This window comes from Pavona decussata, unplaced genomic scaffold (assembly GCF_977016875.1).
Source record: "Pavona decussata unplaced genomic scaffold, jaPavDecu1.1 SCAFFOLD_300, whole genome shotgun sequence".
Lineage (NCBI taxonomy): Eukaryota > Metazoa > Cnidaria > Anthozoa > Scleractinia > Agariciidae > Pavona > Pavona decussata.
The window spans coordinates 255,967-278,702 of record NW_028145697.1 but is presented as its reverse complement, the minus strand read 5'-3'; the positions used below and the strand labels follow the sequence as shown (position 1 = coordinate 278,702).

At 38.6% G+C, this 22,736-nt stretch overlaps 1 protein-coding gene and 4 pseudogenes across 1 annotated transcript; 3 read left to right on the top strand and 2 right to left on the bottom strand.

Moving 5' to 3' along the window:
• Nucleotides 1–3,042: 3,042 nt before the first annotated feature.
• On the top strand, nucleotides 3,043–11,043 carry LOC146454470 (uncharacterized; annotated as a pseudogene).
• Nucleotides 10,897–12,396, bottom strand: LOC146454469 (uncharacterized; annotated as a pseudogene).
• A 1,145-nt stretch (nucleotides 12,397–13,541) lies between these two features.
• LOC146454468 (uncharacterized) lies at nucleotides 13,542–14,196 on the top strand (annotated as a pseudogene).
• A 653-nt stretch (nucleotides 14,197–14,849) lies between these two features.
• LOC146454467 (uncharacterized) lies at nucleotides 14,850–17,416 on the top strand (annotated as a pseudogene).
• A 162-nt stretch (nucleotides 17,417–17,578) lies between these two features.
• On the bottom strand, nucleotides 17,579–22,484 carry LOC146454466 (uncharacterized). The gene is made up of 4 exons (XM_085095275.1): nucleotides 22,326–22,484; nucleotides 21,673–21,765; nucleotides 20,701–20,760; nucleotides 17,579–18,068 (listed from the first exon to the last, which is right to left on the bottom strand). Exons 2-4 carry the CDS (start codon nucleotides 21,740–21,742, stop codon nucleotides 17,599–17,601), a joined length of 600 nt encoding a protein of 199 aa, XP_084951401.1. The 5' UTR covers nucleotides 21,743–21,765; nucleotides 22,326–22,484; the 3' UTR covers nucleotides 17,579–17,598.
• Nucleotides 22,485–22,736: the final 252 nt, after the last annotated feature.

Sequence of the window (22,736 nt, the reverse complement as noted above, 5' to 3'; positions counted from 1 at the left end):
AATAATAATAATAATAATAACTAATAATAATAATAATAATAATAATAATAATAATAATAATAATAATAATAATAATAATAATCATAATAATGATACAGTCAACTCTCTCATAGCGACCACTTCTCATAAGCGACCACCTTCCGTAAGCGACCACCTTGTAAACAACGGTTTTGTTTCTCAGTTAAATACTGTTTCAAGAGCTGTCTCGTAAGCGACCACCACTCAAATTTCTTAAGGGACCGCGACCACTTCATAGGCCAGAAATTACACATTCTTTTGTTTTCTGTTTCCGGTAAGCGACCACACAACATAATCACGTATGATCGCACGTAAATCATTACTCAGAAGTGACAAAAGTTCAATTTTGATGACGCTTCCCCGTACTGCCGACAGATAATGACAGTTTACAGACAGAGAAGATGGCTACAATTAGATCTTTAGGTAAACGGGAATTGTTACAGTGATCTGTTCCAAAATGAACCATGAATCATGTTATACAAAGTTTCATAAGAAGAATGAATAAATGTGAAAAAATCAAATAAATAAGTTTCTATTTGCCTGATTTTAGCTGCTAACGTAACATTTTTTTGTAATTAATTAATCAATCCAGTATTAGGCTTAGTTTGTTGATCTTTCCCGTAAGCGACCACCTCCCGTAAGCAACCACTTTGTCGTGCACCAAGGGTGGTCGCTTACAAGAGAGTTGACTGTAATAATAATAATAATAATAATAATAATAATAATAATAATAATAATAATAATAATAATAATAATAATAATAATCATAATAATAATCATAATAATAATCATAATAATTATAATTTTGGCAGGTGTCATTTACGTGCACATGACCTTTCCCCAACAAGCTGGGTAAGCAGATCAATGAACGGTAAGTTCCATCCACATTTAATCCCAGATTCTCACAAAGCTCCCTCAACATTTTAACTGAAAAATTTGATAACTTCTTCTCGCTCGCCAAGCTGCATGACTTTATCGATCGCCAACCTAATCTCGACATTCCCGAACCGACTGAGATCAGGGTACGAGATTACCGCCAACCAATACCCAAACGTTCACGGTGCAAGGGACATATGGTCATTTCCTGGATGTTCGGCGGTGTTTGAAAACAGGCTGGCACTTCTTGCTAGTATGAGCTCGACTTCCGTTTCACAGCCACTAAATTTCAACAGTTTTTTGTGACCTGATACACTCTTGTTGCACGACACAAGAGGTAGGATCCCACACGACAGAATCCTACTTCTTGAATCACATCCACATTCGTCACCGACCAAAAGAGAGAAAGACATTTTTCTTCTTCTGACCAGACGTATCAGCTTTCGGTTAACAGCCGCATTTCGGAAACATGAAAGAAAAGAGTCGGCTCCGAAAGGTTGTTCATTTCAGTAAATATTCTAATAAGTTTTATTAAACTGAGAACTGGGTTTGCGAGATAACTGTCTTTGCTTCGAATTTGATGTAATGACGGCATTTATCCTTTCATGATATTTGTTTTTATTCCATTTCGAGTTTCGTTTCGACTGATTTGCTTTCTTCATTTTGCAAGAGACTCTTTAACCGAGGCACGTATTCAAACAATACTTGTCATTGCTACGGTTTCACGATTGCCGTGGGCCACAGCACACCGTTTTGGACAGAACAGGTACATAATCATAGACATTATGGAGTTCAATACACTTTGGACTTATACTGCCGTCTTGAGGTAGATTGAAGGGGTAAAGTAATGATGGAAGGCCATGTGACGTTTACTGTGAGAAACGGCCCTTCGACAATGGTAATTTGATACAAACAGGTAAGCTTATTTCAATCCATTTCTTTGTCGGATATGTGAAAATCTGTAGTAGTCCCGAAACATTTTATTCTTGGATATTTGAACCACAAAAGAAGGGAAATTTTGGACTGACGCTTTCGAAAAAAAGCAAACAAACAAACAAACTCAAATACATGCTCAGTCAGTGTCTGGTTCTCCAGGAAACCCATTCCAAAGGGGCAGCACTAAAAGCAGGAATCCGGAATCTGAAATCCGAAATCCAGAATCCAGAATCCGGTTCCAGCGGAAGCCTCAAGATTCAACAATTAGGTTGTACAAAGATTGTCTCCAGAAAACCTTAACATAGTTTCAAAATGAAGATATAGACTATCAAATTTCTTTTCTTTACTGTACGCTCGATCGTTTTTAAATGTTTTAACCGTGAGACCAATCATTTTTCATTTGCGGGAAATAATGACTTAATTAGATTTTATCTCTGGTGCCACGAATCGAAAAATATAACATTTGCGTTGACGATATTTTCAGACAATTTTTGTACAATCTAATTGATCAATCTTGAGGATTCCTCTGGATCCGGAGTCCAGTTTTCTGTTCCGTATTCCGGATTCCGGATTCCTGATTTTAGTGTTGTCCCTTAGTTTTCAAAATGGCGTCCGTCGGCAAATTTGTCATATTAGCAAACTTCAATGAAGTCGTATCACACAACTAACCGACATCCCAAAAAAATGCCAGCATAACTTTTGACATCTATCCTTTATTTGTATCTGCAGTATAGTTTGAGGTCCTAGTTTGGCGTACCGACATGATTTTTAGGGAGTTATTTTAAGGTACCTCAAAACTATTTGAAAAGAGTATCGAAGGTGGCTTCAAGAAAAAACCCATGACCGTTGTTAAGGAAGAAAATAACCGCTTTTCTTATCACTGCTGAATTTTCTAGAGACCAAACTATAAAGTTCCAGCAAAGGAAGATTTACAGTGTATTTTTAACGAACACTAGAATGCTATGAATATTGTGAAATTTCGATCCAAATTAGCCTCAAAACCAACGCAAACGTTTTTATTAAATTACTCTTAAGGAAACGAATTTTAAAACGAACTAACCCTGTTTTGTTTAGTTTGGGTCAAAGGCCTATCTATAGAAAAAGTATGAGCGAAATCGAATTTTGAGCTGTGTCCGCGATTTGACGATTACATTTGATGCTTAGGGACATTTACTCTTAAGCTGTTTACCGGAAGGAAGTGGCCAAAACAAAATGGCGGCGAAAACAACAATTTCCGGAACAATCAAACAAGAGCTGACAAAGGGTTCTCTTGAATCTCTGGAAGTTAAAGGCCGAGTTTCACGGTCAAGCGCATGCGCGAGCAGACTGGCTCAAAAATAAATTGTACGGGTCGACACTAAATTCGATGCGAGCTTGTGGTGGAACAATCTGATGAAATCGCGCTCGAATTTGGATCATCCGCTCTTCGTTCTTCACTTTTTGTAATCTTTGTTTCGTGTTGTAAATATAAGTTCGATTTTTGTAAGGTTAAAAGTGTTTTAGCATCCGAAAACGACATTTTTGTCGATGGATCGGCAAGGAGACTTCGCAGCCGACCGGCGACGGGACGTTCTGTGGACTCTCTGGAAGCACAGAAGTTAAAGCGGACAGAGTGGAGTGGATGTAGAAATCCTGTGTGGTTAACAAGATACGTCCACCAAACGTGGAAAATTGGTAAAGAGAGAAGTCTGTTTAAAATAGACAACGATTTCGCGACACATCTGCTTTCGCTGGAAATGGCAAAGGTCACCAACTGGCTTTGGATGAACTCTCGAGGATTTTCTAGATTTCAATCGTACTGTTTGTTCATACGGAATTCAACTGTCAAAAACGGAGAATTCGAAGGACAAACAGCATCAAACATCAGTGTTTTGCTTTCGACGGAAAAAAATTGTACAACACTGAGACGCGAAGCGAATAAATATGAGATCAAATGTGCGAGTTAGTTGTAGTCGTCTATTAGCGGGCTCGAATAGCGGGCAGTAGAAAAAAAAAATCCAAAAGATTTGCGGCAAACTACAAAAACCATTGTAAGGTATTCATTTATCTATAAAATTATGGTCATTGCGAATGGCAAACGCAGTTTTGATTTGCCACCATGGCAGAGTTTTCTCAAATGCATTCCAGCATCTCGGAAGGACGCTCAGTGTTGTTGTTACTAAACGGTCGAACCGCTTCTTGAAGCTTGCGGATTTCTCGTTCTTCGCCCTCTCGCTGGTCTAATAAAATCAGGCTATCGCACACCATAGTAAGTTTATCATTGAATGCTGATGAAATACTGGATTTAAGAGTCAATGTCTGAGAAAACCGGGCAAAATCTGAAAAAGCTGAAAGATGGTGGTCTGCCAAATTATTCCATACTAACATCATAGATAGGTTAGGTGGACTTATGGATAAAGTTACTAAAGTTTCCTCTTCAAGTGTTTCGGTATAGGAGAAATGAGATCCACTCTCCATCACCCCCTCAGGTCCTAGTTTTTCTGGTAAATATGACCCAAATTTGACAGCCAGCAAAAACTGTACAATTTAGCGAACGGAGTTCGTGTTTTGTACCTGATATAAATGGTCATGGAACTTCTTGTAAAAAGCCAGAGATATGCGAAATAAGCAAAAGTCACTCTGCAACATTTAGTTTTGGAATACCTATATTTCGCATCTGCGAATGAGCAAGAAATTAGCCATTTTCGAACTCACGCAGAACGCACAACTTAATCTTCAGCAACAATCGGATGCTAGAACCAAACACTCTTACCTTCCCTCTATCACAATCATCAATAATCTTTTTGGGCCATTCAAACAGCAAGATGCTTCACCACCTCCATTACTCCTACCATTCGTTGTCATGTACAGCACGACACGACGCAAGCAATGTGCCGATTAAGCCGCTCTTGGATTCCACATTGGATTTCTCCACGGTTAAATATATGCAGTTGACTAAAGTGGTCCCAAAAAAATCAGAACCCCTCTCTGGCCAATTTAACAGATGGAAAATTTAAAAAGAGATACGAACTAAACAGAACGACGCCATTTTGAGTTGGATTGCTCTTAAGGGACTGGGACCTACTTATTTTTACTTTGGGTAGGGAGGGGACAGGGAAGGACCTATCGCCGGCGCATTGTTGCTAGAAACGTCTGTTTGTCGCGATAAACAGCTCAAGATCTGAACAAATAATGACATGAACGAATCATGCTCAAAATAGAACCAGCAGAACCGCGCAATAGCGTCTAAAAATAACTTCGTTGGATTTTTTTGAGCGCGCGGCTTTTGATGTACATTTCCACCGTCAAGAAATCAGAGATATCCAACTCCCGCGTTCTTCACAACTCGATAAAGCACGCTAAAGCATAAACAACTGGAATTGTTGAATTTGAAAACAAAAATTGCAATGCCTTTATAAGAAAGTTTCTGTTCAGTAACTTCGAAAGAAGTACCGTTATTTGACACTTGTACTACATAACACTAGTAAAACAAATTTCCGTACAATGTATAAGCAAACTGATCACAGTTATTACTCAATAAATTGACTCTCCTAGGTTAATCTCTCTACACGACACGCTCCCCTCTGAATCACTGAGGAAAGCTGAAATATGATCTCTACCTTTACCGCAAAGCAATCAGATTGGACGTGTGAAATAAGTAGAAACAGTGTCAGGGAATTTTTTCTACCTTTAAAATGAACTGCGTAAAACTAAAGATAACTGACGGAAAATGTGCGCTTGATATTTAGAAAAAAGAATTTTCCTTACAGATCCCCTTTGGGTTGGAATTTCCTTTTTCCTATAGATAACTGCCTTTTCCAAGGTTTGTTTGTTTTTGATTTCCGATCTTTTGTTTACTTATTTTGAACTTTGCTAGTTCCGTTGGTCTGTCAATGAACACATGTCGTGAAGCGAAATATTTACCAAGGAGCCCTCACTGAATACGTCATTTTCTTTTAATAAAAGCGTTGGACTTATCATTCCGGCTTGTCTTGTACACCAGAAGGCCCTTAGGAGTATGCGCTTTTTGGTTATAAAAGCTGCTGTTGAAAACTTACACAACAAATTAACAAAAAATTAGTTTTGGCTGTATTATCTCCGCTTTGATATCTTGATAAATATGATAGGAGATGGGAAGGAGGAGCTGCCGGACCGTCAAGAACGCTTATCAGAGAATAAACTAATAACATCACTTTAACGTAGAATCTGCAACGCCCAACTATTAAACATTACTGGGATCATCACAAAATTGTCTCCGGGTCGAATAAATAAAGAAGTTATATATCGGTCCAAGGGAACAGTAATCTTACTATTAATTCAAAACATTCACCGTAAGCTTGTCCTCAAATTTTGAGGTAGCATCCTCCACTTTAAATCTGCATGAGTTACTCAGGGCTGAAACAATATTTGAAATGTTGATTTCAATTGAATGAGATGTTTGTTACATTGTAACAAAACAACGCATCTGATAAATTAGCAGAGATTTCCGAACTGATAAGAAACTACACGTAAGGTGAAAATATCTTTAGGTAACATATAAAGAGTAAATTAATTACCAAAAATAGGTGAATTGCGAGAAAATAATTTAAATATTGGCTTATTGTACATACCGGATCCTATGGGAACTGAAACTTGAAACTCCTGGTATATTTCTTCCGACACCTGTTTGCCTACCCGACGAGGATTTTTTAATTTTTTCGCTTCACCTCTGTGAGATGGGTGAGAACAACTGGATTTTAACTTCTGGTAATGTGTTGTTAATTCGTATTTGTGCTTTGGACATTTCCCTGTCTTCCTCTGATAGAGAATGCAATCTGGCGCGATTGAGAATAACATCAGCCTCGTTAATCGGTGTCCCTAAGCCTCGACTTCGATCCACTGACACCCAGATTAGTTAGATAATCTGTTAAGTCCTTTCTGCATGGTTTTAGAGGAACAACATAAAGCTCATTTGGCGCGTATGGTGTTGGACCGTGTTGGACTGTCAAGAGTTGAAAATGAGCAGCTCATTTTGCGTTGTACATTACGCTTCTGACTGCAATGTAAGTACTGTTGCAGAAGACTGGAGCGAAGACCATATGTCACGTAATAAATGTAAATATGGTAAGAACAAAATTGTCATAAAATAGTTTCGTACGTGTATAGTCTCTTACGATATAAAATAATATGACGTTATTTTTTCGGATTTTTTTCCCTTTGTATTGAAACAAAATAGAGTTTCTGCAAGTGAATCTGCCAACAAGACTTCCAACTGGGCTACGGTATTGTTTCTCCAAATTACTCTTGTGTTTTTGGCTCTTATTTGATTCGTTGTAATCCCGTCTTTGACAGTACAAGACAGCTTGACCCAGAAACTTCGCCTAATCAAAGCCCACAAAATGCAAATTAAATTTCAAAACGATTTTCCCTGCCCAGCAAGCATAACAACATGTAGGCCATTTAATAAGCAAGGAAAATGGTTGTAACCGCTCGTTGGTATCTTCATTTCCCAATATTTTTGTTATTCCTTGCCACTTACGGCATGAGCCTAAACCAGCCTTCCTTAAATCAAAAAGCTTACTTATCAAAAACCGCGTGGAACAACCCTGGCTGGCCCCTGGCTCCCTTACAACCAATCAACTAGTCCCCAGTCTATCCCGAGTGAACAAATTCAACATGGCGTCGTTTTGTTTATTTTCGCGTTTTCTTAATTTTCTTTCCGTTAAATTCGCAAGAGAGGGGATTTGAATTTTTCGTGGAACTTATTTGATCAACTGAATATTTTTAACTTAAGACAAACCCAATGCGAAATCCAGAAGCGGCTTAAACAGCCCATTGATTGCGTCGTGTCGTGCTGTACATGACATCGAGTAGTAGGAGAAATGGAGGTGATGTAGCATCTTGCTGTTTGAATGGCCCAAAAAGATTATTGCTGATTTTAATAGATAGAGGGTAAGAGTGTTTGGTTTTTGCATCCAGTTTTTGCTGAAGTTTTAGTTGTGTGTTCTGCGTGAAGTCGAAAGCGGCTAATTTCGTGCTCATTTGCAGATACGAAATATAGGTATTCCAAAACTAAATATTGTAGAATGACTTTTGCTTATTTCGCATATCTCTGGCTTTTTACAAGAAGTTCTATGCCCATTTATATCAGGTACAAAACACGAACTTCGTTCGCTAAATTGTACAGTTTTTGCTGGCTGTCAAATTTGGGTCAAATTTACCAGAAAAACTAGGACCTGAGGGGGTGATGGAGAGTGGATCTCATATCTCCTATACCAAAACACTTGAAGAGCAAACGTTAGTATATTTATCCATAAGTCCACCTAACCTATCTATGATGTTAGTATGGAATAATTTGGCCGACCCCGATCTTTGACCACCTGCCTGGTTTTCTCAGACAATAACTCTTAAGTACGTAAGTTTGAGGGAGCTTCTCGGCTTTTCGAACCGCGCGTAATAAAAAAAGGTCGATGCCGCGAGATATCGACATTGTACTAAAATAAAACCGTATACGTTCGCAAAAGTTCTGGCATTTCTTGAATGTCATGGGACATTCACGAAGCGGCGCTGCAAAAATCCCCATGTGTTTTACATGGACAGCCTTTTTGTTTCTTTCTGAAATGGGACCGAAACACTGGCCGGTCAGTTTTATTTTTATGCCAGCAAGTTATAAGACTTGCCCGCCGTATCCCGCCGGTGTTGTGTACTCGCTTCTAATTGGTCCAAAAAAAAATTGGCTTGACAGCGCTTACGTTATCGCTCGCGCATGCACCGAACCGTGAAACTCTCCCTTTAAACAGTTAGAAAGATTTTGCCATGAGCTCCAACGTAAATCATCGGGAACAAAAAAGGACTTGATCCAGCGATTGCTTCCATTCAAAGACGAAGATTTATTGGAGAAAAGAGTGAAGGACATATCCATCGAGTACCAGTTTTCAACATCTCTTGAAAGGGAGGAAATTCCACCACCTACAGCACGATGGAGATGTGATACTTTGCTCTTTCCAAAAGTCCAAATGGAGATCATTAAAAAAATATCAGTCAAGCCAAGGGCAGGGAATGGTTGGGCAGTTTCGCAAAGCTCAGCGTATGTTCTCTTCGAGGCGAATGAAAACCATCAAGGCCTTGCAAGATGGCAACAAAGTATTCGTCAAATCCAGCATTTTAAAAAGCTTTTCTTCGGAAGTAACCCGAACGGCTACTATTACGTTTGTTGACAACATTCCACAAAAGGGTTTTTGTGAGTGTCCAGTAGGGAAATGTGGTCTTTGTTGCCATGTGATAGTTATACTTCTGCAGTTGGAACATTTATCAAGCAGCAAGAAGCTTTTTTTGTGTTTATCATGCACAGAGAAACTTCAAAAATGGCACCGGCCATTTGCGAAGAAAAATGAAGCAAAAGCAAAGGCTGCATCTCATATTCGCCTGAAGTAGTTTAGAAACTCCCGGTCTGCAAGATCTGTGCAACAAAAACGGAAGAGCAAGAAAGTTGCTGCTGCATCAGTTAGCAAGGAAAAAAGTGATTGGTTAAAACGAGACATTTATGAAATGAACACTCAGGTGTTGAGTAATGTGCCAAAATGCAACATTGAACAAATATGAAATCAAACAATCAGGATTGTATTTCCACCTCTCCTACCGAAGTGCCTACTTAAGTAGCATTATTCACAAAGAACATAACTATGCAAAGCAATCGACAATCTACAATGAGGATTTTCTCAATCCAACATTTCCAACTGATGCTGGAGGTAAATGGCACTTGCCATTGGTTCCTGTTGCTCACAACCCCAGGCAGGAAATTAACATCATGGGGCATTTCACCTCTACAGACTCAGCCTGTAACACAAATTTATTTTCTGATGAAAAAACCCACAGCCTGCTAAATTTGCTTACACAATCACAGGATGACACAATAACTGTCAAGCTTCCAGAGTTAAATGAAGTAAAGCTCAATAAAAGCAGCCAATACATTGATGAAGCTGAAGGTAGCCCTGAGTGGCTTGCATGTCGTATTGGTGTAATCACAGCAAGCAAATTGCCATCATTATTGAGATTCAATGGCAACAAAGAGTTTGATTCATCTTGGTTTTACATTCTAAACAAAGTAGATGAAAGCACCTACAGACCAAAAAGATTCAAGAATTTTCAAAGAGGAAACTATTATGAGAAAGAAGCTTCACAGAGTTTCTCCAAACTTTCTGGTGAGTATAGCATTACAATTTACAAAATTGCAAATTACAGTTTCCTACAGAAAATTATTCAACAATGGGATCAAAGAATTAATTTAAGAAATAGAAAATTGTGTGTATGCTTTCATAACATGACTCAAACAGGCATTTTTGTGAATCTGAGCCGCAGGCGTGAGCTAATTATTATGTTGACTCAACAGAAAGTTACCTTTTCTATTTCTTTCACAAAGTACAGCCTACGAAATTAATGTTACATGATGCTATGATGCTACCCATGTTTACATTGGCTGATATAAAAACCAATCACAGCTTACACTACATGATGCAAATTTTTTTTTTATGATACATATACATGTAGAACAGGAACAGTACCAGCTCCTTGAATACATGTGATAAGCCAAGCAACAATCCTTAAACTTATGTGTTACCAGTGATCTTGATAGTGCTTATATGACATCGTTATAGGCGCTCCAGTATCAAGCTGTGGATTTTTTAGGCATCCGACAGATCCAAACTATGGAGCCAGTCCTGATGGCATCACGGAAGCGTTTCTTGTTGAAGTGAAAACCAGGGCAGAAAATTCTGAAGCCCCTTTAGAGAAAGCCACGGAGTCACATCTCATTCAAGCAAATTTTCAAATATGTGGCACAGGGGCCCCCAGGTATTGTTTTTACAATCTTATCTCCCTGAGAATAAGAGCTCTAATTTTTTCTTCCTACAAAGGAATGATCTGTTGATTGATGTCATGAAAGAAATTACTGATCACATTTTAAAGCAAGAGGTTGTAGTGAATGGCATTATGATGAAGAGAGCTACCTCTCTAAGCTGGGAAAGCAGTTACTGGGAAACATTCCTAGCTTTGAAACTTTGCGGCTATTTAGGATGTGGGTTAACCAAATGGCAAAAAAAAAAAAAAAATAAAGAAAGTAGTGTTTCATGTTAACTTAAAAAAAATGAATTTGATATGTAATCAGTGAATCTGGATGTAACTGCTGTATCATGAACACTGTTAGCCTGCTAAGGAATGATCACATTGAATTACCAATATTTATATATTTACAGTTGAGCTAGAGCTATTGTAACTTGAAATTGAGACTCGTGCGGATATCTCTGCTTAAATGTAATGGCAAGGTACCATAAGTGTAGCTCAGGTGTGATAAAGCAAATATTGGCTATTGTTAAGATTTCCTTGATGTAAACATTATTTTATGTAGACCTACACACAGCTGTTATTATATTAGTTTGGTCCAACTGGTGTTTTTAACATGTTCACAATGTGTGCAAATATGTGGAAACAGCAACCCAATAAATCAATTCTGGCACCTGGTCAGCACCTGTTCAGTATTTGCCAGTCTCTAATCCTACCAATGTAATTTCGAAGAGTCGCAATATCAAAATTCTTAACTATTTCTGTTTCATCAAACTCTGACTTGAATTTCATGGGGGCCCTGTTGTGCAAGAGACCCTTCTGATGACACAAATCAGCTATATTAAACCCCTTGTCAGTCATGAGTCTTTCCTTTAGGCACCGAATCTAGCACCTGTGACTGTTCAGTGATGTCTGCATCACTTATACTTCCTGTGTAGGCATCAGTACAATGCAGAAGGAACCCAGGAGGCAGTGACCATAAACATATCTTCCCTGTTGTGTGGTTTTTGTAGGATGAGAATGTGATGTTGTTTAAATCGAAGTTCTCAGATTGAGAAATCCAAACCTCGGTTGCATCCCCAACAGCTGCAGTATCTTGATACCCTGCTTCTATGAAGTTTTTAGGCATGAACTTGTCTACAAAACCAGGCAGTGGAGTGGTGTAGATGAACTCGAATATACTGCTAAGAAAAACACACCAACCAACAATCACTCTGGACATTGTTGATGCTCTAGTAGATGTCATCCACCCCATTATCCCAAGATCCAATGCATGTTTACAGATTGTTAAAAAACTCACAAATTTTGTCTGTTTGTCAAGTTTCCTGAGGCGGTGTGACGAGCTGTCAGTGTCCACTTTGCAGTCTGGATAAACCATTGCGCCTAGAAAAGGTTATATGCATCAGAAAAAGACAGTAAAATTCATGAACTGATAATCCAGTCATATATTACATTTTAGCGGGGTGTTTCTTATGCGTTTCGTCTTTGAACTGTTTCTCCTCCAATGCTTTTCTCATTAAACTCATTTGTTGATTGAAATATTCTGCATTTTTCTCTACCTCCGTTTGGCCTTTTGTGACCGCTGCAAATCACATGCTTCCTCCAGTTGACATTCTCGTTCACTAGAACCTTTGCATAGCCTTTTTGCAACTCAGTATCAGACGATAACGTGTAATATGTTATCCCTTTAGTACGAAACGTATTTGTGCACAACGCACTGGCACAGCTCCAGTGCCATTTACTGTTTTTCGATTTTTTTACGTCCGCCATCTTTGAAACTCCCGCGAAACAAATCGACTTCCGTCCGGCAAACAGCCGAACTAGTTCCAGACTCCACGGTATGAAATTAGGCAATACAAAAGACTACTTCAAGGGCCCACTGACGGATTTTTCGCGCGGGCGCGCGCGTTGCTACAGAATTGAAATATCACTTCCGGTGACTGACGTCATCATTTCGTGAGCCGATCAGAGAGCCCACTCAAGACCGCAAAAAGTTGATAACAATCTCTTAATTGTTTCAATTACAGTCGTTTTAAAAGTTTAAAAACGACAAAAACAAACACAAAAAATTAAAATACAAAAAGGTAAAAAAAAAAATGGGTTGATTCACGTCGGGGATAAAGATTGGAAAGAGAAAGCGGCGAGCTTCGGAGGCTGCAAGCAGTCGATGGTCGCCGCCTTCGCTAGGTAAAAAGGATGCTGGCTGTCAAGTAAACTTCTTTGGAGAAGAACTGTGTTTGAAAATTACAGTGGCAACTAAGACTGAGGAAAGGACAGTGGAGGTAGAAATGGTCACCCCACTCTCTACGGAGAAAACTGCGGCAAGCGAAGTGCAAAATTCAAACCTGCCTTGCGAAAAAGTACCAACTGACGAACCAAACGAGACTGAGGGCTATGAAGAAACAATAGGGAGTTTAGGATACCTGGACGGCTGACCGGAAGTAAATTTTGCGTGTAGACCACATATCGCATGCCTGGTCCACGCGGATTGCAGTCCAGCCTGTGTCGAGGACGTGAGAAGAGGGCTTTTGCCGTCCACCAGTCAACGTGAGTACTGTTTTCATGATTTTCCCATATTTTTCCATGTATTTTTAATTTTTCGAATTCCGTTAGATGAACATTCTTTGTGATTTCTTGGTTTTGCCAATAAAGCGATAAAAAGAGGGTTCAAATTAGAAATAACCATTTTCACTTTGCTTCGCAGTCACGGCGAAGCATTTCAGCTGGCTTAAACACGTGAAAGGATTCGAAATTTACTTGCTTTCCAAAACAAAAAGGAACTTGTATGCTCTGCCGGTTCACCTTATGAATGAAAAAAGTGATCTTTTATACTAAGCTCTGATTTGGAAGCGCCAAATGCGGAGTAAGAGATTTTTTCGTGATTTGCTTCATCTTTATTTACAGACTTAGCGAGCATGGAATGGAAGGAAGAGCATGATGTCCTACTCTGCCGTGAAATACTCGTCAGTCAACCTTACCAGTTTAGAGAAAGAACGGTCGAGAAAGGTAAAATTTGGGAAGAAGTTTCGAATCGCCTGAATAACTGTCAAACAGCGAAAATAATTTCGTGTGACCAAGCGTCCAGTGCGAGGTCGATTTAAATTGATCAAGGAAAAGTTCAAGCGTAAAACTCGAGAGGAAGAAATGTCGTCTGAAACTGACATAGAGCCCACTTCAGAGCTTGACTAAGCTCTTGCGGAGATTTGTGCACTGGAAGAATCTTTCCCGGTGGAAGCCAAAGACTCCAAGCAAGCTAAAGCAGAAGAAGATAAACACAAAGCAGAAGAAATACGTCAAAAAGCAATGGAAAGCTACGGTCAGACCAAAACAAGACTGACCAGTGATGAAACTCATGCGGAACCAAAGAAGAAGAAGAGAAGAGGAGGCAACGATTCCATAGAATTCCTTCGAGAAAAATCTGAACAAGAGCTAGAGGTCAGAAAAAAAGAGCTTGAGCTGAAAGAAAAGGAGCAAGCACGATTATTTGAGAATCAAAGGGAGATGATGCAAATGATGCAGCAGCAACAACAAAACATGATGGAGCTACTGTCGAAATTGGTAAATAAGTAACTTTGTCAGACACAGCATTAGCATATTGATGAATGGCAAGTGGATTTAGGATAGAGCGATTCCAGCTTGTAATTCGGTGATGATGCAGATTGAAGATTAAGTTGAGTACAACGTTCGATGTCATACACAAAACAGGAACTGGGTTTACAAACCTGCTGACCATGTCGCGGTAACGGCATGGATATGCGAGTCGGCGAAGAAGGATACAGAGGCCTTCTGTTCGGTCGCAAACACTGCCCTGTGGACACTTAAAGGTGGGTGGTAATTGAAGGACATTAGCAAGAAGTTCGATATGTCCTCTTTCAAATCCAAACTCGGCTTTGCATTCGGCTTCACTAATGTTTTCCTCCAAGTTAAATTCCTCATACTCGTAGTAAGGTAGCTCTAAATTAATTGGCCTATTAGCTTCATAAAGAACTATAAATTCTTCGTCGGTCAATATTTTCTCTGCGTAAGCAATAACAACCATTTCGCGAGCCTTTCTTAACGACGCCATAATGCGATTAGAGAAGCTTAAACACCGCTGTCCTCAGCCTAAGACTTAACGTGAAAAGTTTCCCGCCAAGAAGTCGTCAACGACCCAGCCCTCCGCGTCCAATTCTACCGTCCTCCAGGTCAGCCGTCCAGGTATCTTAAACTCTCTAATCTAGAAAATGGACGGCATTTTTCGCAATAAAAGCCATGACCCTGGACAGCTAACCAAAAAGGAACTGAGCATAAAACAGTCCCCTTTCGTAATCTGTAGTTCAGAAAAATTTCAAAAGTCCGTCTCAGAAAGTAATTGCAAAAAGTGCAGTAACCCAGGAAAGCTTAAATGTGTGAAAGTAAATGAACCAAAAACAGGGATTTTTAAGTTGGACTGCGTTTGTTCCAAATGTAAAAATGCGTTCACCATATCAACCAGCGACGAAGTTATTCCGACTCGCACTAAACCAAAAACTTGGCTTACGAACTGCATCCTTCTTTCATTTCTTGTATGTGGCCAATATTACAAAGACTACAATCATGTCCTCGGCACGCTAGGAATGAGCCACTTCAGCGAGAAACAGTGGATATGAGTTATGGAGTGGATTGCCCCAGAAGTAGAGAAAATTACAAATTGGAGTGTTGACCAGGCTCGCAAAATTATCCGAGCGCGCGGAAACGAAAAGAAGTTAGAGGTCATGTTCGATGGGTTTTACCTAACAAGAGGTCACTACTCCAACAACGCTTCTGCTACTATGCATGATGCTAAAACGGGAAACATCATCGGATACGCTCACAGAACAAAGCGAGGTCAAGGCGCCAACTGGGAAGGAACATCTGGCGGGGCAGAAGGGAACATGCTCGATGAGAAAAGATAAAGATAAAGATAAAGATCACTAAAGCGGTCTTAGACAAAGACGCTGCATGTCACGAGGCGTTACTATCAAGAAGTCCAGAAACGGACATCGTATACTGCGGCAACTACACTGCCAAAACGTTCCATGCAGACTTGGAAAAAGCAAAAAAGACCCCATGTCAGGTAAGTACGAGGACGAACGAGTTATAGTGTTGGCTTTTTAAGATTTGTCATTTGACCGTGTTTGGTGCTAGTTAGGTGAATAAAAAACAAGTTACAGACTTTGAAACATGGTTCCATGTCTCAATTTTGAGACGACGTCCTCTTGCTCATTTTTGTTACCGCTGTAAACTGCTGTCATATAGCAACCATTTCAAAGAAACTGAGTTGACAATTACCATATTTGTCAATTTGTAAATATGTCACTGAAATAAGAAAAATTTTGAGAGTTTATATGGTGTGGGGGACTGCGTCTCAAAATTAGAGACGTTAGTATGGATTTGGAACCATATTTCAAGGTCCCTAACTTGTTCGTTGTTCAACTAAACAGTACCAAACTTCGTCAAATGACTAATCTTAAAGTGGTATTTCATGTGATGGTGATAACAGTCGATTCATCTAGCCTAACATAATTTTTCAACGTACAGGATTTTTAGTACACCGTGTTAACGTGACTGTTGACGTCAGAACGACAATAATTTTAAATGGCTTTCTTTACATAGACCTCTTTTAAAGGGCCCTAGTCAGTCACACCTTTGTTTTTGTTTACATGCGAGAGTTTGGCTATTATATTTAATTCGGAGCATGTCGAAATGAAGGAAATCACTGTAAAACTACCAAAGATAATGAAACATACTTTCAGGAACACAACTTACAAGTAAAGCAATAAGATTTCACTTCACCATGCAATATCAATGATTTCGATGGCATCGAACACGGCGGAGGCTGTCTAGGGTCCTTTAACATAGCGAACGTGGTTGCCTTGTGCCTCCAACTGGAGAAGATGTGGCCATCCAAAGTCACTAGTTCTCCCTTAATTTTACAGTTAAGGTTGCCCCTCCACCCCCGCCCCCCCCCCCCCCTCCCCCCGCCCTTTTTTTTCTTCAAAAAGACGTTATCCGCCCAATTTTGCAGGGGCTTTGTTTTTCTCATTAAATTCTATTGTTTTATGACGTTCTCGTTGCCGTCGCCGTAGAAGTTTCTTAAACTCCTCATTGCTATAGAACTCTTGACCTCGTTAAGTTTGAGGACATTTAAAGGGAAGGTATCATGGGGTTTCTTATGTCTTTTTTGAAAATGATGAAATAAGACCTTCAATCAGCTGCCAAATAATTCTAGAATGACGAGAGGAAAGAAATGAACTCAATTCTTGAGAGGAACAACTCTTGATCTGTTCCAGTACATTTTGGAAACAAAAATGCGAAAAGTTGACAAACATTAGCCTAACATTTTTCAAGTTTCAATCCATTTCGACCTACTCACTCTGTCTCTGGCCAGAGGCATTAATCGACAGTTTTATTGCACTGGGGTGATCATTTAAAACAAACTTGACAATCATTTCGTTGTCTCTGCTGACAGCACATTTTAGGGTTTTGAAATGGCAGCAAATTTGCGTGATACTTCCCCTTTAAGATGGCTTTTCAATATTTCTGTAGCCCACAAACTGAAACTTACGGATTCCTAACCTGAAATATAAAACGATTACTTTTGAATTTTTACCTTTACTGCTTAGACTTTTTATCAGTTTTATCCTGCATTTGTAGCCATTGTGAAGCGGATTTCAATCGCTATATAGAAATCACATTTCTTTTAATGATATGGCCATACTTTTCTATCCAGAAGTACCCAAATTTAAATTTAAATTTGAATTTTATTTTTCAGTTTCCAATGGATAGATAGATATGTCAATACGATTGAAAGGGGCCATTTTTATTCGGCTTGTGCTAACAACGGTATTTAGCAAGAAGTACTGATGGGGTCAGTATAGAGATGGAACTGGAATTTACAAATGTGCTTTGTCTTTTTAAGTAATTTTATTCCCTTTCTTTTATTCCCTGGTCAACCAGGGTGCGACCTTGCAGCTACATAAAGTAACCAAAAACATCAGCACAGACTCTTCCGCCGTTGTCGTGTTCATGGCCGTTCATCAAATCCTCAGTGTACCATACGCGCAGCTCTTGATCTTTGGTCACCGCCACTGGAGTGTCATAAATAGACATGACAATCTCAGGCGAACGCGAGTTGTATCCTGGTACCAGGGTCCACTTATCGCTTCTAACGATCTGGCTTGGCGGGAAGAGAATGGCATCGGATTCGGTTGTCAAGGAGACGTCAGTATAATCCGGGTTTCCGTTAAATAAGTGATAACCACAACCCCAGTGCGACCAATAATTGTCATGGCCAACCAAACATGTCACGTAACCATAGAGATGAACTAGCTTTATCTTCATAAGGTTGCCACCAGTTGACGCATTAAACGAACCGAAATTGCCATCCTTAGCGCCAAAACACACTGGGGCTGAATTTAATTTCAACCATGGATCTTTCATGTCTGTGGGTTAATAATTCAGTTAGCCAATCAGGCAATGAATCAATAAATTAATGAATAAATGAATCAAGAATCGATTGCTAAGAGCAAATCATTCGGAAATCAGACAGTTAATCGGACAATTAAGCAAGAAATCAGTCAAACTATGGATCAGTCAATAACAATAGAAACAGACAGACATAATGTGGATGGACGGACGGGTGAACCAGAGTGGACTCCTCAAATTCTGATATTTAAACAAAACTAAAAAAAAAAATCCAATGTTTTTCGTTTTTCTTTCTGAGAACAGCCTACTTTCTGCTTTGCTTTCACCTTATGTCGAAGCGACCTCAATAGCTCTTTGCATTACTTTATTATAGTAAAAAAAAAAAAAAACGCCTGTGTTTACTAAGATATTCCAAATTGACGCGACTTGAAGTAATAGTTTACTGGGTATATTTTATTGGTTTTGTACTGATATTAGTATTAGTGATTCATATTGTAAATAGTTACCGAAAAGCCTTGCGAGGAGTGATTATTAAAGTGTGATGAGTCTGATGAAAATGAAAAAAAAAAAATAAAAAAATAAAAAAAGGAAATTAACGCAGAAGAGGTGCTAAAAATTTAAAATAAGGTAAATTAACGCGATTTACATAGATAACAGAATTTGGTCAGACAACAGGAGCAAATTTATTTTAACACGAAGTGAAAAATCTGAAATGCAAACAACGTTCGTGGAATTATCCCTAAACGTAGATGTTAGGCAAAGGAACCTGGCGTCTTCGAGCGTTTTATGCACTGCCCTTCAGAAACTTATTAGTAATTCATAGCCTATTGACCTATCAAATGGTCGATCATACATCACGTGCAGTGACTTTATATCCATAAACCACCTCCTTATTAGTATGCGGTGTTCTCATTACAGTTCGCGTTGTTTTTCTCGTATGCTAATTTCCAACGTTCACAAAAGCATAATTGTTATGAACTTTATTGACACATGCTTTTCAAGGAATATTTTTGAAGCCGTTCAAAAAACTCCCAGCTGCGCTTGTGGTTTTAAACCCGATTAAACATTCCTGCTCATTTTTTAAACATGATACCGACGGGTATCCACCCTGATAAAACAATGCTTTTTTCCTTTGAGGAGTGAATCTAAAATTTGGTACCAAAAAATAATGCAAATTAAGGTCGCGGAAATTAATGCACACTTAATTAATGACGCCGAAATTAACGCGATTTTTTTAAATTCGCGTTTTATTTCATGAAGCGTTAATTTTCTTTATTGCGATCCTGGAGGATCTTCTCATTACGTTGAGGCGAGGTTGTTTTGTGATAATGGCGTCTCAAAATAACGGTTTCTGATTGGCTCTAAAGCTGTCATGTAAGAATGACAGCACGGCACTTAAATGGGTTTGGCGCGCACAGATCCAAATTGTACTTCTGTGAATGAACATGCGACGTTGGATGGTGTTGTTTATTTCATTTCATTTGAGTTTACAAAGCTTCTGACACTGTTCAAGGAACACTTATAATATTTTTTTGGCGGTGAACATGTACCATATACAGGGGATACAACTAACTTTTTTCTTGAAGGTAAGCGAAAAAGAGTGATTATAAATCTGTTGAAGAGAAATTTACTTAAAAGAAGTTCTAAAGTGTGAGAACGGCCACGGTAAATAACAGTGAGCTTTAATTCCAATAAATTATGGCATTTTTAAAGCAAAAGGATCTGATTTACTTGGACTACTCCCCTTTTCAGACGCTTTGAGATGCTTTCGCTTTGCTCAAAGTTTTTTGTTTAATTAGTATCATATCGCCAAATTTTTATATGACGAAAATTTCACCTTCGCGCCTCTCCAGAAAATAGCTTTCAAGCCTTTTCGGTAGGCTATCAACGTTGCTGGCTCCTATTCTTCGCCGTAAGTTTCTTTCCTGATGCCTCTTATCTCTAGAAAACAATGCTTTAAGAGCTCTGCTGCGTTGTCTTTCATGGTTCAAGTCAGGTCTGTCAATTTGATCTTCTTGTCGACGTAGCTAGCGCAAGCGTCGAACGCCAGACTCGGTAATTTTTACTGTATTCTTCGCCGCTTGCATGGTGTCTTTCAAATTTCTAAATCTCCACGGCATCTAAGTTACTGGTCTGGTTGCTTTCTTTTATTTTTGCTACTGGTTGTAAGGTTTATTCATCACTGTTTCCATGTTGTTGTTTATCTCTCGGTAACAAATTTTCAATATTAAAATTTGCTGGTAAAATGTTTAAACCTACTAGCTTGTCTATTTCACCAATGGTAGGTACTTTATGGACTGTAAATTTTTGCCTTTTCTTTGTTTTGACGTAAAAATTAAAGCCAAAAATTCAAATAACCCGCCCCGAGAAAAAATTTTGCGTACGGATATTACCATGGCTACAGTTTGACTGAAGTAAGAATTTCTCTTTCAATCAGCGCACGATTTGTACTTTAGCCGTTTACTCTCTCCAGCAAAATGTTTGTATCGCGATAAAAAACAATTCGATTTTGAGACGACATTAGGGCTCTATAATGACGGCTAGTTGGGAGAAAATATATTCCGTATTGGCCGGAGTCGCGAAGCCGTAATGTCGTCTCAAAATCGAATCAAAATTGTATGCGAGAAATTTCGTAGTAAACTAACTTACCTATTTTCTGACTCAGTGCAGTCACTTTTTTTTCCAAGTCGTCGATTTTCTTCAGCAATTCTGTGTGAATAAGAACATTAATGATAATATAAAAGTAAATAAAAAACAAGCCAAACAAAGACGACAAGAAAAATTAAAGATTATTTAAACCCCACAATAACTTAGCCGCTAAAAACGTTCATTGCGTAGCGCGAAAACCAAAAGCAGACAGTAAGGTATTCTCATGGCCCTGGAGGGATCCCTCTCTCAAATCATGATGTGTTCATTTTACTCTCCTTTAGTTTCTATTCTGGCAGGGCTCCCTCCCTTTCCCTGATCTCCGATTAAATGCTGTTTTAAGCTACAAACTTGCAAGGTGTTCAGTATGTGCCTTCAGGTGTGTTTCATATGCTTTGACATCGCGTCACGAATTTAACAGCCAATAAATAGAGCTTTTTTCGATAAACTTTAGAACTACGAAAATGTCTTGAAGGCAGCGGAAAATAATAAAACATCGCTTGAACGAAAACCAAGTTTTCCAATATTTGAAAAAAACAATTGCCAGTGAAATCACGTATGTAAAATAATGATAATATCAAATTCGATGAACATAGGCTTATGACATTAAAATATGCTTCTAGATAAATGACACCGTGAAGACATCGAAAGGTTTCTTGTCAATTTATCACTCTCTTATTATAAAGAATATTCTGGATTCTATTGAGATCCCCAACACAAATGACACCGCGCAAAACTTTACTGCAGCATTTCATTTTTTTGTGACCTTTTTTATGCTCAGGACTCACGGGGATTCAAAATGAAATAGTTCCTTTTAGGAGAGGTGTTTGAGTATTATATTTGAGGTAGCCCAGGTTTTCTTTCGATCTTTCTCTTAGTTAATCGGTCTTCTGCTTCCAAAATTCCTCAAAAGTAAACCTTCTAAGTCTAGCGCTATTTAACTAAATATAGTTTTTTTTTTTTCGCATCACTCACTTTTGCGTCCTCCAGCTTCTGACGCTACAGTGATCATCAAAAGAATCAGAAGACCACCAACAGTCTTCATGGTAAACGGCGCAAATAACAGATCTGGATGAAGGAAGCAATGAATAGTACGTAACTATATTTGTTCCATTCTTTCGCTTCAGTATTTAAAAGGTATCACGTACACGATGGAGTAAGGACTTAACAACTGTATTCTAAAATTAAAGTCGAAAACACACTCTTACATTATCTTCACAGCAATATTCACTTTAATTATATAGTATCAAACCTCAGCACTAGACTTTACTTTGAACACGAAATGTTATGTGGTTAACTGCTTTTTACACACAGGAATCAACTTTAGATTACAGCAGTGGGAAAAAATGGGTTTCGCACACCGAGAAAAATGTCATGAAGGCCATAAAAGGGTAGTTTCGGTATTCGTCAATTAAAATTTGTGGAAATTCAGTTAAATTTCCCGCTCAACTGAGTGTTTTGATAAAAAAAAAAAAGCATTGCTGATAAAGACAATGAAATCTTTATAAAATCGTCATATGAAATCTTTATAAAATCGTTATAAAATACTATGATTCTTTTTTTAAAACTAAAGCCTAACTTTATATCACAACAATAAGGTAAAACACTAAAAATGAACGGCTACTAACCTCCAAAGAGAATTTTACTAAACTCCTTCAACAGCCTGATGAGAATGAAAACACAGTTGCAAAGACGCTGGTTATATACTCGTTTATATCTACATAATTGTCCCCTCGGCAAAAATGCGTACTGTTGGACATGGCTGTTGCTTAGTTTTTTCCCAATGCCATTACAACCATCCACTTCCTCTCTACAACTGAACCTTTCTTGAACGTGAAAAACAAGTCGATCTACGATAATTTTTATTTTACGACTGTTTGAGATTAAAAGAAAAAACGACTTTTTTTAAATTTATGAAGTCTTTTTTTTTCTTTCACAGTTTTCCTTGCTTTTTGACTGTGTTAAGAGGTACAGAATAAATAATGCATTATTTAAACGGATAAGTGTTCCTGTTTAAGAGAGGACTAGTCAATGGCATT

Bases quoted from the DNA above. Each gene is read 5' to 3' on its own strand.
- LOC146454466 (XM_085095275.1), bottom strand. From the start codon at position 21,742: ATGAAGACTGTTGGTGGTCTTCTGATTCTTTTGATGATCACTGTAGCG. The intron at 20,761-21,672 runs GTGAGTGATGCG...TTATTCACACAG, and splicing joins AGAAGCTGGAGGACGCAAAA to AATTGCTGAAGAAAATCGAC. The intron at 18,069-20,700 runs GTAAGTTAGTTT...ATTAACCCACAG, and splicing joins TGCACTGAGTCAGAAAATAG to ACATGAAAGATCCATGGTTG.